The sequence below is a fragment of the Nicotiana sylvestris genome, chromosome 3 (genome assembly GCF_000393655.2).
Source record: "Nicotiana sylvestris chromosome 3, ASM39365v2, whole genome shotgun sequence".
Classification (NCBI taxonomy): Eukaryota; Viridiplantae; Streptophyta; class Magnoliopsida; order Solanales; family Solanaceae; genus Nicotiana; species Nicotiana sylvestris.
Window position 1 is genome coordinate 153,472,673 of NC_091059.1, and position 15,870 is coordinate 153,488,542.

Sequence of the window (15,870 nt, forward strand, 5' to 3'; positions counted from 1 at the left end):
CTTACCTAGTCTTAGAGATTAGGTGCCGTCACAATATCCTACGGAGGGAAATTTGGATCGCAATAAAGATTGAACCCATAAAACTTAAATCCTAGATCTAGTCATGAACTAATGTGCATTAAAATCATAGGGTTTGGTTGCTGAGAATTAGCAGCAAGATCTAATTCATTTCTAGTTCAATATCCAACTACTCCTATTAGTTTTCAATATGTTTTTATATTATACTTGATAAATACTACTATGTTATATTTTCTTCTTTTTGGGGGGTGGGGTGGGGATCCAAATATAATTTCCAGTCACATGGGGATGGGATTCTAAGGATGAGACGAGAACAGAACGCTTTCACAGCAAAGAAACAAGCAAGATTACGTCCAGGCAACTATCATTGTGAATAAGATCCATAATTTAGAATATATTCCTCTGACCCACTTTTGTTTGTCTAAGAAAAAAAAAGCTAGTACTAACTTTGAAGGACCACCTGACCAAATTTATTGGATGACATTGTACTAAAATCCGGTACGATTTTTAAAAATAATTTTAGGTGTTTATTATTACAATTTAAAATACTATTTAAAAATTATATTTTGACTGTCTAAAAGCATCATCACAAACCGAATTGACTATAAAAATGACTTATGATAGCTAATTCTAGGGTAAATTAAAGGAGTAAAATATTTTGTACCTAGAAGATAGTAATAAGTTTTTCAACTGTTATGTGAACAATTTTGTTATAAAAAGTACAAAAAAGATGTGGCCCTATTTGGCGCAAAAGAGAGGCCTACTGTTCCTGGGGTATTTTTTTCTTCTTCTATACTTTAGCATAATGTTGTGTTTTTCTTTTCTCGAGCAGTGCATCTAATCTTCTGTAGAATTCAGAAGCAAATCTATGCCGATTTTACAATTAAAGGTTGTAGGACCTTCAAATTTTGTAGTTTTTCTCCAATGTTCACTTAAAAGTAATGATCAATTAAGAAAAGTTGCATTAAAAATCTTCTTCTTCTTCTTCTTCTTCTTCTTCTTCTTCTTCTTCTTCTTCTTCTTCTTCTTCTTCTTCTTCTTCTTCTTCTTCTTCTTCTTCTTCTTCTTCTTCTTCTTCTTCTTCTTCTTCTTCTTCTTCTTCTTCTTCTTCTTCTTCTTCTTCTTCTTCTTCTTCTTCTTCTTCTTCTTCTTCTTCTTCTTCTTCTAATTTGGAGTAGGCAAGACCTTAAATAGCAATGGAGGATTATAAGTCAACACTTAAATAGTGTAAGATAGGATTGCAATATCTGAAACTGAATGCAACTTTAATTTCATGTAGGTACAATTATAATTCCACAGCCATCAAAATAGAACAAGTAGAAACCTATAGCAGTCCTATACCCCATGTTTAATTCGAATGGACAAAGTCTGCGTGCAGCTGGATGTGCTAATGTGCATTAAAATCATAGGGTTTGGTAGCTGAGAATTTGCAAGATCTAATTCATTTCTATTTCAACATCCAACTACTCCTATTAGTTTTCAATATTTTTATAATTTAATACTAATCTCTCTTCTTTTTTTGGGTTAGAGAATTGCATTATCGGGAATGGAAAAAAAATCCAAATTTAATTTCCAGCCACATGGGGATGGGATTATAATAAGGATGAGAAAATAAGAGAACGTTTCACAGCAAGAACACAAACAAGATTATGTCCCGGCAACGATCCATCCTTTAGAAAATATATTCATTTGTCCCACTTTTGTTTGTCTTAGAAAGTTAACTTTGAAGGACCACCTGACCAAATTTATTGGATGATATTCTACTTAAATCCTACGATATTAAAAAATAATTTTACGTGTTTATCTAACAATTTAAAATACTATTGAAAAATTAGCTTAAATTGTTCAATTAATTGATTAATATTGACGGCGAAATGTTGGACGTTGTCAACTAGCCTAACAAAACATAATACGTAGTATTCAAGTGGGCTCGCATTACATATATGTTGACAAACCGCAGTATAGCAACATATTTTCTTTGACCAAAGGAAAATGCCCTAAAAAGGAAAAAAAAAAAAAAAAAGTGAACCATCTTTATCAACTGAAGAGTCACCAGTTATATTGGAGCTTATCCCTCAATGGATCAAATTACGTACTATCGAATCATGTTAATTGGTTATAGTTAAGAGATAATTCGAGGTAACAGTGCAATAATTAACCATAGCTATATTATAAAAAGTTTATGTAATAGCACATGACAGGAATTCGTGATTATGAGCGACCAAATATGGTCATGCCGCGAAGCACATTCAGGATCTGAACTTTATGGTTTCAACCTTTACGTTTTTTTTAGTACTGAACCTAATATATTTTTAAAATTATGAGTTCATATTTCATTTATTGTATTTTTAGTATATTTTTTACATAAATTTATGCTTCCAATAAAAAATACTGAGTTTAGTTGAACCGATAACGGAACTCATCATCCGTCCCTGCATGCAGATCACCTCCACAAGAACAAGTGATTATGCAATGTCTACATGTTGATAACTCACTAAGTTCAATTGCACTAACATCATGGTACCACATCAAATTCCATTAATATGTAACAACCTTTTATATAAAAAATGTAATAACCATTATTTATAAAAGAAAGGACACAAAGTGAGGACCAACGAGCTAGACAACATGCATAGAGATAAAATAGCACGGTCTAGCCAGTTTTCGGACTGATCATTCAAAAATAGCCAGCGTTTTCCAAGTCATTGAATAATAGCCACAATTTTGCTGCAACAGATACCGGTCCAGCATAATATACTGGAGTTCGGTGCACCTATGTATGAACTTCTAGCATATTATGCTGGACCGATATGTTTTGCTGGCTCCAACATAATATACTGGAGACTGGAGCACCGGTGCTCCAAACTCCAGTATATTATGATGGACCGGTATATTATACTGGAACTCCAGTATAAAGACTGGAGTTCCAGTATATTATGCTGGAGTATTTTTAGAGATTTTGAACAGTATTTTCGTTCAGATTTATCTTTACACGAAAAGTGGCTAAATTTTAATTACTTTTGAAACTGTGTCTATTTTTGAATGACCACTTATAAATTTGGCTATTTTTGAATTTCTCTCATGCATAGACGACATCGTTATTACATGAAAATAATGTCGAGATCCATCCCTTATCAAGGCAATCATGCACATTGTATTGTGCTGTTTGTGCAGCAAACTTACAACTTCTAAGATACACAGATAATTTTGAGAAATGTATATTTTAGCCGCTCTCAAAAATAATAAATAGCCGACAAAATATATATTTTGGTATGTATGTATATTATATACATATAATATATATATATATATATTATTCACTTTTTTGCTAGCAAATATAACTAATTTTGGCTAATCGATCAATTTTGTATTTTGCCCGTAATAATTTCACTTCAGCTCAGTTAGAAGGTAGAACGATAACCACCTATAATTGTTATATTATTCTAGTTTTAGTATTTTCTTATTAGAGTTGATATATTGTGGATGCAAAATTGTGCACAGAAAGAAGAAAGAAGTGCAATAATAAACCCACTTGTGAACAAAATGCCAGACAGTTACATCAATTTAAACTACAAGCACGTGAGACATGAGCCGTTAATCCTGATGTTGACAACTGAGATGCACGCGTATAGCCTGTTTGGTCAAGCGGTAAAAATTAATTTATTTTAATTTTTTTTTTAAAAGTACTTTTAGTGAGAATCACTTTGTGTTTGACTAATTAGTTTTTTCTCTTTCAAAAGCTTGGCCAAAAGTGCTTTAGGCAAAAAATAAAGAAGCATTTTTGGCCAAAAAGAAGCTTGACCAAACAGGCTAGTAGCTACCAGTATGATTTTCGGGAACTGCAATTTTAACTTAATGTAGCACTAGTCATTTTTATTTTTACCTTTCACATAATAATTAGCCTCTTCATTTCAATTTATGTTAACCTGTTTGAGTGTGTACGAAATTTAAAAAAAAAATAAGACTTTTGAAATTTGTGATTCTAAATAAGCTTCTAATATATGTGTGATTATAGAAGTTTCTCGTTAAGGATAGAATTGTAAGTTTAAACTAAATTGTTTTCAAATTTAGAGAATTTATTTTTGGGAGGAATCAAAAAGAAAATAGAGCATTACTTGCATCTCTAAAGTTGAGGGTAGGTAAGACTCCATCTTGCAGATAATGAGATAAGTCACTCTCTCTGTGTAAACATCATCTGCCTCAACTTGGCTCAAGAGTCGAGACTTCAAGATAAATAAATAAAAATACTACTATCTTGTGATCTGCTACTTGCATCTAATGCCACATTTATTTCAGTGTTAGTACTTGTATTTCAACATTATCTTCTTCTTTCTATTTATAGTAAGACCATAAATATACCAGCCAGGGGATTGGCTAACGACCAAAGGGAGAAAGTGAAGGCTTAGTGGGGTTGAAGAATGGAGAAAGAAGATTTGAAATGGGAGCTAAATGAGGTGGAACTAGCAGAAGAAGAAGAAGAGTTGGTGGGTCTTCAACTAAGAAGCTCTAAAGCTACTAAAGAATTAACCAATGGGAAAATTCAGACAAATGGGCATTCAAATTCTTCCCCAAAGTTCACTAATGGAACAGAAAAATCTGATCTTGGTGATGTACAAGAAAGTTCAGAGGAGAAACTTTCAGATTCCAATTATGGGGTTGAAGTTGAAGAGGAAACAGAACCAAAAGAAGTGTCAGTTCAGCAAGTTTTAGCTTCAATTAATGGGGTTGAAGAGGGAACTGAAGCTCAAAAAGAGTCAAAACAGCATCTTGTGATATCAAGTAATGGAACAGAAAAATCTGATCTTGGTGAGGAACAAGAAAGGTCAGAGGAGCAGCTTTTAGCTAATAATGGGGTTGAAGTTGAAGAGGGAACTGAACCACAAGAAGTGTCAGTTCAGCAAGTTTTAGCTTCAAATAATGGGGTTGAAGAGGGAACTGAAGCTAAAGAAGAGTCAAAACAGCAGCTTGTTATTTTGACTAATGGGACTGAAATATCTGATCTTGATAATGAACAAGAAAGATCGGAGGAGCAGCTTTCAGATTCCAATAATGGGGTTGAAGTTGAAGAGGGAGCTGAACCAAAAGAAGAGTCTTTACAGCAGCTTGTAGCTTCAAATAATGGGGTTGAAGAGGGAACTGAAGCTAAAGAAGAGACAAAACAACAGTTTATGATATCAACTAATGGGACTGAAAAAATTGATCTTGATTATGAACAAGAAAGGTCAGAGGAGCAGCTTGCAGATTCCAATAATGGGGTTGAATCTGAAGAAGGAAAAGAACAAAAAGAAGTGTCAGTTCAGCAGGTTGTAGCTACAAATAATGGGGTTGAAGAGGAAACTGAAGCTAAAGAAAAGTCAAAACAGCATCTTGTGACATCAACTAATGGGACTGAAGAAGGGCCCTTCAAATCAGGCCATTCAGTTTATTATGACAAAGATGAAGGTATATACTTGTTACACCAACTGTTTGACCTTTTTTTGTCCTTAAATCTTTTATGAAATTCTCTCTTGACTCTGCTATTTTGAGATCTGTGTATGTACATGTCTTCTTCTGATTTTGTAGGGTAAAGTATACAGTGTTTAAGGGAGAGATAAATAAACTCCTTTGAACCCCACTCCTTCTATGTCTTACCCTACCTGTCTCAAACTATTTCTTTCTTTACTGCAAAATGGCCCCCTTTCTCTTGATACAGATGTTTGTTTGTTTATTTATTTGTTTGTGTGTATAAATATACACCATAAAGGTTTCACTCTGCTAAGGTTTATGGTATTGAGGTAAAATTTTCTCAAGGATAAGTCTGCTTTGCAATTTGAGGTTGTGCACATTTCAGTCTCTTGTTCTTCTTGCTTCTTGCTTTTGAGGTGATGGTCTTTGCATTTTCTTTAGACTTATGAAGTTGGAATGATTTTATTGCTTAGCTTTAGGTTTAATTCTAGACACATCTTTTACAGGTTATTTGCTTCTTTTTTCTTATTAATTTTGCCATATACCGTCTAATCTTCAACATCTTTGTTGTGTGGAATCTTTCTGAGATTAACTACCATCTAGATCCCTTAAAAAGGACACATTTTTCTGGGGAAATTTGAAGAATTCAGTATTCTACTATTCTTTTTAATGGTTAGACCTAAAAAGTTAATCCGTTTGTGATCAATGTTTGACTCAACCAATATTTTATATAAAGGAATACTGTAATAGCCCAGACCCCACTTGTGGGATTTATACTGGGTCGTTGTTGTTGTTGTTGTAAAGGAATACTGTAATAGATTAGGTGTGACTGACGAGTAGAATTAGCTAAGGCATGTTTGGAAAAGTTGATAATTTTTCATTTGGGCGAGTTCCATTGAGACCAAAAGAGCATTGTGTTAATGCCTCCAAAGCAGCTAAAAACCATCCAATGTGACAAGGACTCATGTTTGAAGATCCAAATCTGTAATCACTGCAAATGAGATAAGCGTTCTTACATTAAGACTATAGTTGTACAAAGTGTACATTTAACGGCAGCTCTGCAGACTCTTGCAGCTGGGGTGCTTGAGTGAAGTGTGAGTAAGCATTAGACTTTCTTTAACTGCGATACTTCCTTTTGGACATGTGATCAGATGCTGTCTACAGTCAAACATGTTCAACTTTATGGGATCCTTCAGTGACGTAGTATTTATATTCAGTTTTGCCGAATAAGATTTTGACTCAGCATTAGAAGTACTACCACTGCTTTGAACATGGTAGCAGGAACTGGATGTTATTTTCAAGTGACTGATTATTATGTTCTTGTAGGTATAGAAATCCACCAGTAGTCCACTACGAAGTGTTTAAAAATAACATCTACCCATGTTTTTTGAACCACATAAATGAATCATCCTTGTTCTCCTCATGCATTAGGCACAACAATGCAATTTTTGCAATCATATTTTCTGTTTGATTGAAGGAATATGGAAGTGTCGAGTCTGCAGTTGGACTTTTCAAGGCAAAAGCATAAGTATTGATTGGACAAAGATTCCTAGGGGCCACTTGCATAAGCTGATGAATTACCCAATGTTTGATCAGAGGGGACTTTTATTCAGTTTTGGAAGTGAAGGTTAGTTGACCCTTTGATTTTTAGGGAAACAACCATGACTGGTAGAAAAGTGATGTTGTCAATTAAGAGACGGTTTCTCTGGAAATTTGAGGAGTAGAGCAAGATCTCAGAATCTACTTTCAATGTGATGAATGGTCCTAATATCTGTAAATGCTACAAAATAAAGCTGCAAACAAATGTTATAAGTGAGTCCATTTTTCCCTTGCTCCATATGGTTTCAGGCTTACCTATACATTTGCGTCGTGATAGCCATTATTTTAGTAACTTTTGCACTGCAAAGGGTAGAAACATGGAATTGGGGATTAAAAAAAGTGGGTGTCTGGCTTACCGATAATAAAAAAGAAATTGGTGTCTGGCATACTGATAATGTGATATGGATGCCATGTTTCACACAAGAGCATTTAAGTTGCTGCATGGAGTATAAAAGTTTACGCTAGGATGAAGCGTACAAGTTGACATTGACAAAATCAAAAAGGGAAAAGAGAAAGAGCATAAAGAAAGAAATCATTTACCTGACCCCACTACATGGGGCAAGCGGGGTTATGGTTTCAGTTCTAAGGTCGTCGGTCTCCATGTATTCTGTTTCTCCAGTACTATGCTTTATCCTAAATGAATTTAGTTTTTCACTCCCAATTAAGTGATCAATTATGATATTAGTTTTCAGCTTAGGAAATACGATGAACTTCAGTTAAACTTCGGCGTTATAACAAGCTTTCTCTTGTCAATGGCAGAATTCTAAAAGTTTTCTTCCTGATTTATTGCTGAACTTGTTTTTCAAGCTGAGTTTCAGATTCACGTTTGAGCTACTGTCTAGATTTTGAGATTTGGAGAAGTCATTTGAAGTGAAGAGTTGATTTCTCTCATATGAATGCAGATAGTAACTTCACTTCTATACCTTCCATAAAGGAGAAGATCGATAAAAAATCAGGAGATGACGGAGTTCAGGAGAGTGCTGTTCTGGACATTCAACTTAATGGATATTTGAAGAGTGACAACTTATCAAATTCAGGTGCTCAGCCGTCCAAATATCTTTCAGAAGATCACAGTGTAGTTCATAAGTCCACATCCATTGAAGAAATAGAAAGTGCAGACACTGACCTGATAAATGACAGTGACACTGATGTAAAAGATTATGATGTTGAGAATGTACTTCAGAAGCAGAATACACATGATCTTTATTGCCCTAATTGCAAGTCGTGCATTACTAGGAGGGTTATTCTTCGTAAAAGAAAACGAAAGATTCGAATTTCTGGTGATGATGTCAAGCGTAACAAACTCGAAGGTGTAGTTGACTACAAAGTGGATGCTAGTCATGCACAGGCAACTAGTGATCAAGTACGCGATCGAGCCGACACTTCTCTTGATGGTACTCCACAATTGGCAGCGGATGATTACCAGCCTGATAGAGAGCCAGAGATATTCAGATGCCTATCATGCTTCAGCTTTTTTATTCCAACAGGTACGGACCTTTTCATTACCTTGAAAGTCAACATAAAATCTGGTCTTTTTTTTTTTTGCCATCACACTGCAGTTTATGAGAAACTGTTTCATGTGCAGTGACATGAATATACCTTGCTCCTAATTTCTCTATGATCAAATGTCTTTGTATACTGTCATTTCAGAGTTATCCCTTGTTTGGTAGTCTAGCAGGATCACTAGCAGCTAAAATACGTCTGTAGTTTACTACTTTTGTTGGTAGCTATATAATGGAAATGACTTTATCTTCTTTCCTTCAGGACTCATGAAAACCGATTGAAACTTCTTTTTTTGGGGGGAAGGGTTGAGGGGAAGAATGAAGAATGGAGAAAAACTAAAGAAACTTGGGATAAGCTGATATACTGTTAAAATGAATTATACTCTTTTATTACTTGAAGAGTTTCAGAAACTTGTTATCATATCTTGTAATAGCAGATACTATTATATTATTGCAAGATCTTTGAATGACATAGCGAAGTTGGCGTTAGAAATATCTTTAAGTGGAAATTAAGATGTTTTTCTTTTTTGAGATGTCAAAGAAGAAATGATTTTTCTCCTTAACGCATGTGCTTATATATGTAAGACAGACTTCCCAATATTTTATAGTTTGCAAGAATTACCATTAAAAAAAAAGCTGTATTTTAGTCTCAGTTTGTTGTATTCTGTCGGGACAGACTGTGGTTGGTACTCAGCAAATAAGCTCTAACAAGTTCAAGATTGCATGTGACACTTTTGTTATTTGTGACTGAGGTCAAAGAAGAAAATAACCCTGTTTCCAAACTTTCAGGGAATGGATTCAAGCTGTTCCGATTTTTTGGAGAGAAAGGTGATAAACAAAATGTCAAAGGTGAACAGATACCTACGACGAACAAAAATTGGTTCTCCTCTATCTTTGCATCAGATAAGGGAAAAGCATCAGTTGAGAAAGGTACTTAGTTTTCTACTTCTATTTTTCTTTTTCCAGTTTTGTTTACCTAATGAGCATTATAAATCCCAACTCTACAAAGTAGAATCTTCCATTTTATTTTATTTTTGATAAGGATCTATCCACAAAGTTTTTTCAGTCATTCAGAAAAAAGGGGATATTATGTGAACTGCAAAAATGTACTAAGATGAACTTTCGTACAAGTGTGGTAAGTTTTAGAGCTATAGTTGATTGACTGTAAAGCAATACCTTCATATAGGAAACATTTCAATTGTAAAATAGAGATTTTGAAGTATTGGGGGAAAGGGGATGATGTAAATGACAGAGTCAGTGGTTGATTCTTTAGATGCGCTAAAGACATAGAAAAGGAGAATCCAGCTTATTTTTGTTTGCTTTTCTGTAGCTACAGAATAATACAAACCTTATGAAAGAAAAACCTTCTCGCATAAATGGTAATCTTTTTAGAGCTGATAACTCATGACTCTACTTCTGCCATTGTTAAAATAAATATCCAGAGTCGACAATGAAATAGTTATGAGGGTGTATTTTAGTTCCGTGTCACATATTGCATACATCCCATAGAAGCTAAAACTCCTAGCTAGAAAGAGGTTTCCAGGTAACATGCTCAGCGTAATGCAATAGGATGGGCTTGTGGTCAGTTCTGATCATTGCATTGCTTGGAGGGGGAGAATATCAGAAGTACACTTTTATAATGTAAAGAAACAGCTAAAGACTATCTTCATGTTGTTAAACTGATGGAGTTTCTCATGCAGGAAGTGGTATTGGGGCAAATGCAGTGAAAAATGATGCCAGAGTACTTACGCCATCAGATAATTTCAAAGATCAGAGTGCCAAGCCCTTAGTAATTAGGGAATCAGCCCCGCCTGCATATTCCAGCAGTGGAACTCAGGAAGCTGGAGGGAAAATTTTAGGATCAGAGAACCAAGATGCAAAAATGAAGGGGAAAATGGCGATTGATATAGTGGGTAAATCAGAGAATGCAACAAAGACTCAACCAGGTGCAGTAAAGATGTTCACCTTTGTTCTCATTACCATGAAGTAGTGATCTAATTGGAAACATGAAATAGCTGATGTAAAGTAAAATTTTGACTGTGAGTACGTAAAATGGGAAACTTCTGCTTTCCATAGGTAGTCAAAGAAATAGCCTTTGCTAGTGATCAAGTCCAAAAGCATCTTGGTGGTTCATAACTTGGATGAATAGACAAGTTTAGTGATCCAATTTTTCATCATGTCTAATTACTAATTTGCCCTCAGATCTTTCTGCTCCTTGGTGCATGTTCCAGCACCTTCTTCTTTATAACATTGTTTTCTCCTGTGCAGGAGTTTCTGTCTTCGACATCTTTGAAGAAGGGATCCGTAATCTGCCAGATGTTGCAGCCTCTTCTGAGAAAGTTCGAGGAAATGATAGGAATGATGAGCTGTTAAGAACTGCTGGCAGAATTCAAGTTAGTAATGGAAATCTTGCGCAGGAGAGTCTGCCAGCATCTCAACAAACTGGATCAAAGGTTCTGATAACTTCAACAAAGGAGGAGTCTCTAACTATTGAGAAATCAGGGACTGAGTTAAAATCTGATGTGATGATAACTTCAACAAAGGAGGAGTCTCTAACTATTGAGAAATCAGAGACTGAGTTCAAATCTGATATGACGTTACTAAATAAAGGTCCAGGTAGTGTTTCTAGTATGAAATTCTCTCTAGTAAGAAGAGTTAACTGAAAAACAATGTCTGTCTGGTCATGCTAACTTCAATTGAGAACATGTAATGCCTTGTCCTTTTAAAATTTTAAGAATCACCTCAACCTTCCTTATGGAAAAAAGAAAAAAGAAGATGATTTACCTCAACTTCCCTTGACTATTGCAGCGGGCAGTTGATAGTCCTTTAAGATAAATGTTATTTTCACATGCAGCTATTGTACTGAGATGCATATTGCAAATAGTTGTACTACTCATCGTTGCACTCTCTGGGTGCTGTTCTTTAATAATGTTTTCGTTACATTTTAAAAAATAAATTTGCTATCTTCACTCGGGGTGCATTTCCTTTAGGGGCAATGTTCGATTATCACCTGGCCCTACACTCCCGAAGAAAAAATTGGTTTCTCTTTGTTTTATATTTGGAAAACGAAAAAGATCCTCTTTTCTTTGTTGCTCATAAGACAAATTGAGAACAGGGACAGTACAAGAGGTTGATGATGTGTATCATATAACATTGATATAATCATAATGACCTGTTGATTCTAAAAATAATAATCATAACTGGATTCAGCTCAGACATGGCTTCATGTGAATGTGCAGATAATGAGTCCCTTCTGTCTTCGGCAACCACAGCTTTTGCACTCAATGGCTTAGATGGAAATGGGAAACCCAAGTTTTTGACAGAAATCCCTCAAGAACACGAGCAAAATATCAAAGCCATGCTTCCCTCTGAGTCTCCGGTGGAAAACAATGGCAATAATTTTCAACTTAGTAATAAAGGTATGTAGTTAAACCTCCTCCTAGTTCTGGTTAATGCAAGCTTATTTCAAACTGTTATACCTTTTGACTTCTGAAAGTTACTTGCATATTTATCAATACTGAGCTAAAAATTGGAGTAAGATCCGAACCCAGAAAGGAAGTTGTATTTTTTCCATTTATGAACTAAAACCATCTTTATCAAAAGATTTTCCTCAAATGCATATCAAACAAAGAGTTAGGTATAGAAAAATCCTGATTAAAGGGTAGCCGGTGTACAAAGCATCCCGCGTTTGTGTAGGGTCCGGGGAAGGGCCGCACCCCGAGAGGGTATGATGTAGGCAGCCTACCCTGATGCAAGCATCAGTGGGTGATTCCACAACTTGAACCGTGACCTATAGGTCACACGGAGACAATTTCACCATTGCTCCAAAGCTACCCTTCAGCAAAATCCCGATTGTTTACTCTGGAAAAAAGTTCCAGATTGGTTTGGCTGAAATAGGTAATCTCTTGAACAGTGTATAATTGGCACCTGAAGCTTTAATTTCCAATGCGCCTTAGTAGGAGGTTAGGTGTTAACCCGTTGTACTCTTGGAATTTTTTGTACTTAAAGAGCACCCTCATTTATCTGCAAACACTGGTTCTGAATCAAGTTGTCTTCAGCAGTATAGTGGTGTTAGCTCGAGAAATGTTTTTTGCCTTGTGCTGCCTTACTAATGTTTGATTTGATCGCTTTGGCATTTGTCATTACTTTGCTTCCATGTATTATGTCGCCCTTCCGTTGACAGATGGTTCGGATCCTTATGAAATTTCTCAACATACCATCACAAAGACCAAATTTGAGATCCACTCGAAGCAGCCTTTAAAAGTTGATAAGGATGCATTATTTTCATCGGTAAAGGATGCTTTATCAATTCACGATGCACCAGTTAACATCACCAACATTTCTGTGGAAGCAGCTGCAAATGGCATTGCAGGTAAAAACTAGGCTTTTCTTCATTCTAATATTCTACGGTGACTAAATAAATCTGGTTGCAATTAGGGATCAAATACTCTCAGAACACTTTTTTATTACCCTCTCCTGCATTTGTAAGCTTCCTAATAAGCTCTCCCCTAAAGATGTGTTGATGAAACAGTAAATAAAATGGTTGAAGCGCTATTAACCATGGAACCATTACTTTTTGTTTGTAAAATACATTAGGAAAAGTTGATCAATATTAAAAATGGAATGACCTGAGGTATCATTTTCTACCATACACCTGTCAACCAAAATGCTTGGGCTGCCAACCACAGCCTGTATTTAGATGCTGAACCTTCGCTCTCAGTACCTTGCTTAAAGAAGAAACTAGGCTTGTAGAATTATTGTGCTTTGTGTTGAATAATTTATGCTGAAGAGATATTGAATAAAGATGATAGTGTATATTCTCTGCAGTGCTTATTTGTAAAAGGGAGTTTTACGTAGCTTAATTTTCTTGATTCACTTGTGTGACAGGCAAGGATACTGTTATAACTGTGGAAGCAGGGCATGAAACTACAGAAACTTCACCAAATCTAGTTACTCAAATCCATTTTGTTGAACAACAAGGAACTGATGCTGCAGAAGGTTACAGAATTGAGATCATTAAAAGCATTATATTTGGGGGTTTAGCTGAGTCAATTACAAGCTTAAGTGTTGTATCATCTGCAGCTGGTGGCGACACAACTACATGTAAGAGTACAGATCTTACTATAATCTTTGGACGAGAGAGAAGAGTTCTTATCTTGTTTCAATCATCCATAACATAGTTAATTACTTAAGCTGATGCTTTATCTGAATTTTTGCAAGTTCTTATTCATTTATCCTCGTCTGGTGTAGCAATAGTCCCTTCAACAAGTTTAGCCAGGAAAATTATCTTTTTTATATGGATTAATAGTACAATTTGATTTTAGGCTAATTCAAAAATTTCTAAGTGACTTATGCAGTCAGTTACAATTTGATTATGCAATGGATGTATTCCATTTTCTTTAATATCTTGAAATTGCTTGAGGAAAAGACCACTTTTATAAAAAGCTCTGGCTCCCTACTTCATCTTTTAAACTTTCTGCTGGTTTTGATGGTATCGTCATGTCTTGCTGCAGTGAACATTTTAGTTCTGGGAATGGCTAATCTGATTGGTGGACTTTTCATCATTTTCCACAATGTAAGTTGGCTTTAGCATTTTGTGATCATAACGAATTATTTACGTAGAGAGACTGCTCTTCTTAAAATAATTAGCCACTAGCTACGGCGCATAAAAACCATGATAACTTGAAGCTATAGATGGCAGATGGGGGAAGCTGTATGTATCCACAGTTAGATGCCATGTTTTCTTGATCTTGTTTCATTAACTCAAATCAGTCAATCTGTTGGGTACTTATTATTCCTCATGCTTTCAGTTCAATTTACTCTATCTCTTGCTGACTTCATAAACTTGCAGATTTGGGAGTTGAAAAGAGATCGTTATGAGCAAGCCAGCAACCAGATAATGGAGAGACATGTAGATAGGTATCGACAACTACTAGGGCGGAGAGAAAACTTCACACTGCATGCCGTAGTTGCTGTACTATCATATATCATATTTGGACTAGTCCCTCCAATAGTCTTCGGCTTCTCATTCCGCAAGAGTGATGACAGGGAATTCAAACTTGTGGCAGTTGCTGCAGCTTCGCTTGCATGCATCTTAATACTGGCAATTGGAAAGGCTTATGTTCAGAGAGCACCCAAACCTTACTTCAAAACTATAGCTACTTACATTATTTTGGGGTTCACTGTTTCGGGTGTGTCTTATGCAGCAGGTATATTATTCAAGAGACTGCTGGAAAAGCTTGGGTTTTTCCAGCCAAGTTCAACAGTAAACCTGCTCCTACCGGAGATACCAGGCTCTGGAGGAGCCTGGGCGTCCTTATGATGAATACCTGTAAGGCTGTAACCTCCCAGAGTATCCTCTAGTTCTTTGTGATTTCCTTTGGCATTTTTGTTTAGCTTTAGCCTGTACACATACTCCTCCACTGTTATTTTGAGTTTAGTTGTCGGCGAATGGAAGAAATAGAAACCCTGATCTGACTGTAAAATGAAAGGGAATCTCAGATTTATAACATTTCTTTGAGTAAATTGAAATAAACTTTTTTACATAGTCAGCTCTTGCTTTATCAAATGATTGATATACAGTAGATTCCGTAATTCTTATGAAATAACCCCAACCAATCAACTAAGACTGCTCATAAGCCCTATCCTTCAAATCCTTTTGGTTTACCCTTGGAATCTTCTCCTTGGGATTATAAGTTTAGTTTTTGCCACTTAAAGACTTCAGAATTCCGGTCATTTCCTAGCGACAACTGCAGTAGCGGACGTTTAGCTTTTAGTTGTCAGATAGATATAGGGAAGACATAGGTGGAGTTAAAGCCTCAAAGTTCTTGTTTTTCCTTTACACTTGTTTTGCTATCGGGAAGACAAGTTATGGTTGAGCGTTATTCTCCTTCATGATCATTTTTCATGGTCTTTCGGAAACGAACCTCTCTACCTTTACAATGTAGGGATAAGGATTGCATACATACCACCCTTCCCAGATCCCACTTGTGAGAATATACTGGCTATGTTGTTCTTTTCATGGTACACAAATGAAGAGAAAATGGATAAGAGGATAATGTGGAAACTCATGCATCAATGTGACATTTATATGGCAGAAAATTTCACAGATAACAAAAAGTTGAGGGGGTTTACATATACTTAATTGGGGACGACGCGAGAACAATCAAAAAGGGAAAAGAAAACTTCCAAGTTAGTTGTCTGATGAATGTTAAGCTCATCGCCTGATTTAAGCACTACTGCTAAAATCTTAATTTGTCATCACGTGTAAAATCATTTTTATAACCAGTTCCTACATATTCTACTT

General features: G+C 35.7%; 2 protein-coding genes across 3 annotated transcripts; one reads left to right on the top strand and one right to left on the bottom strand.

Annotated features, from left to right (window-relative positions):
- Positions 1-690: 690 nt before the first annotated feature.
- Positions 691-1,629, bottom strand: LOC138886929 (uncharacterized). The gene is made up of 2 exons (XM_070168610.1): positions 1,343-1,629; positions 691-1,203 (listed from the first exon to the last, which is right to left on the bottom strand). Exons 1-2 carry the CDS (start codon positions 1,362-1,364, stop codon positions 983-985), a joined length of 243 nt encoding a protein of 80 aa, XP_070024711.1. The 5' UTR covers positions 1,365-1,629; the 3' UTR covers positions 691-982.
- Positions 1,630-4,164: 2,535 nt separating this feature from the next.
- On the top strand, positions 4,165-15,115 carry LOC104242138 (membrane protein of ER body-like protein). Of its 2 annotated transcripts, XM_009797139.2 has the most exons (11): positions 4,165-5,460; positions 6,941-7,090; positions 7,965-8,549; positions 9,354-9,494; positions 10,265-10,510; positions 10,833-11,180; positions 11,804-11,983; positions 12,748-12,936; positions 13,452-13,667; positions 14,078-14,139; positions 14,416-15,115. In XM_009797139.2, the coding sequence occupies exons 1-11, from the start codon at positions 4,437-4,439 to the stop codon at positions 14,884-14,886; spliced, it is 3,612 nt and encodes a 1,203-aa protein (XP_009795441.1). In that variant the 5' UTR covers positions 4,165-4,436; the 3' UTR covers positions 14,887-15,115. The 2 variants fall into 2 exon arrangements, with proteins under 2 accessions (XP_009795441.1, XP_009795449.1); XM_009797147.2 differs by lacking the exon at positions 6,941-7,090.
- The last annotated feature ends 755 nt before the right edge of the window (positions 15,116-15,870 follow it).